The following is a 538-nucleotide window of genomic DNA, read 5'->3' as shown; positions in this document are numbered from 1 at the left end:
CGTCCCCTCCCGCCTCCCCAGGCCATCTACGTGCCGGCCGACGACTTGACTGACCCCGCTCCCGCCACCACCTTCGCCCACTTGGACGCCACCACGGTGTTGTCCCGCGCCATCGCCGAGCTGGGCATCTACCCGGCCGTGGACCCGCTGGACTCCACCTCCCGCATCATGGACCCCAACATCGTGGGCCCCGAGCACTACGACGTGGCCCGGGGCGTGCAGAAGATCCTGCAGGTGAGGGGGCCGGGGCCACCCCTGCAGGGATGCTGAGGGGGGGGGCACAAAGCCCAGCGCCAGCCCCTCACCCCCTGTCTCTCCCGCTCCCCAGGACTACAAGTCCCTGCAGGACATCATCGCCATCCTGGGCATGGACGAGCTTTCGGAAGAGGACAAGCTGACGGTGGCCCGGGCTCGCAAGATCCAGCGCTTCTTGTCACAGCCCTTCCAGGTGGCCGAGGTCTTCACCGGCCACATGGGCAAGCTGGTGCCGCTGAAGGAGACCATCAAGGGCTTCAAGCAGATCCTGGCAGCTGAGGTG

General features: G+C 67.5%; 1 protein-coding gene across 1 annotated transcript in view; it reads left to right on the top strand.

The window, feature by feature from the left end:
• The window catches only part of ATP5F1B (ATP synthase F1 subunit beta), a gene marked incomplete at both ends in the record, with an annotated part of 2,414 nt that extends 1,879 nt beyond the window's left edge, over positions 1 to 535 (top strand). Inside the window, 2 exons of the mRNA XM_035897186.1 lie at positions 7 to 234; positions 329 to 535. Of these exons, the coding sequence (XP_035753079.1) occupies positions 7 to 234; positions 329 to 535 (435 nt within the window). The remainder of the gene's footprint in view (positions 1 to 6; positions 235 to 328) is intronic.
• Between the last annotated feature and the right edge of the window lie 3 nt (positions 536 to 538).

The sequence above is a fragment of the Egretta garzetta genome, unplaced genomic scaffold, assembly GCF_000687185.1.
Source record: "Egretta garzetta isolate BGI_Z169 unplaced genomic scaffold, ASM68718v1 scaffold327, whole genome shotgun sequence".
Taxonomy (NCBI): domain Eukaryota; kingdom Metazoa; phylum Chordata; class Aves; order Pelecaniformes; family Ardeidae; genus Egretta; species Egretta garzetta.
This window is presented reverse-complemented; position numbering and strand designations above follow the sequence as displayed.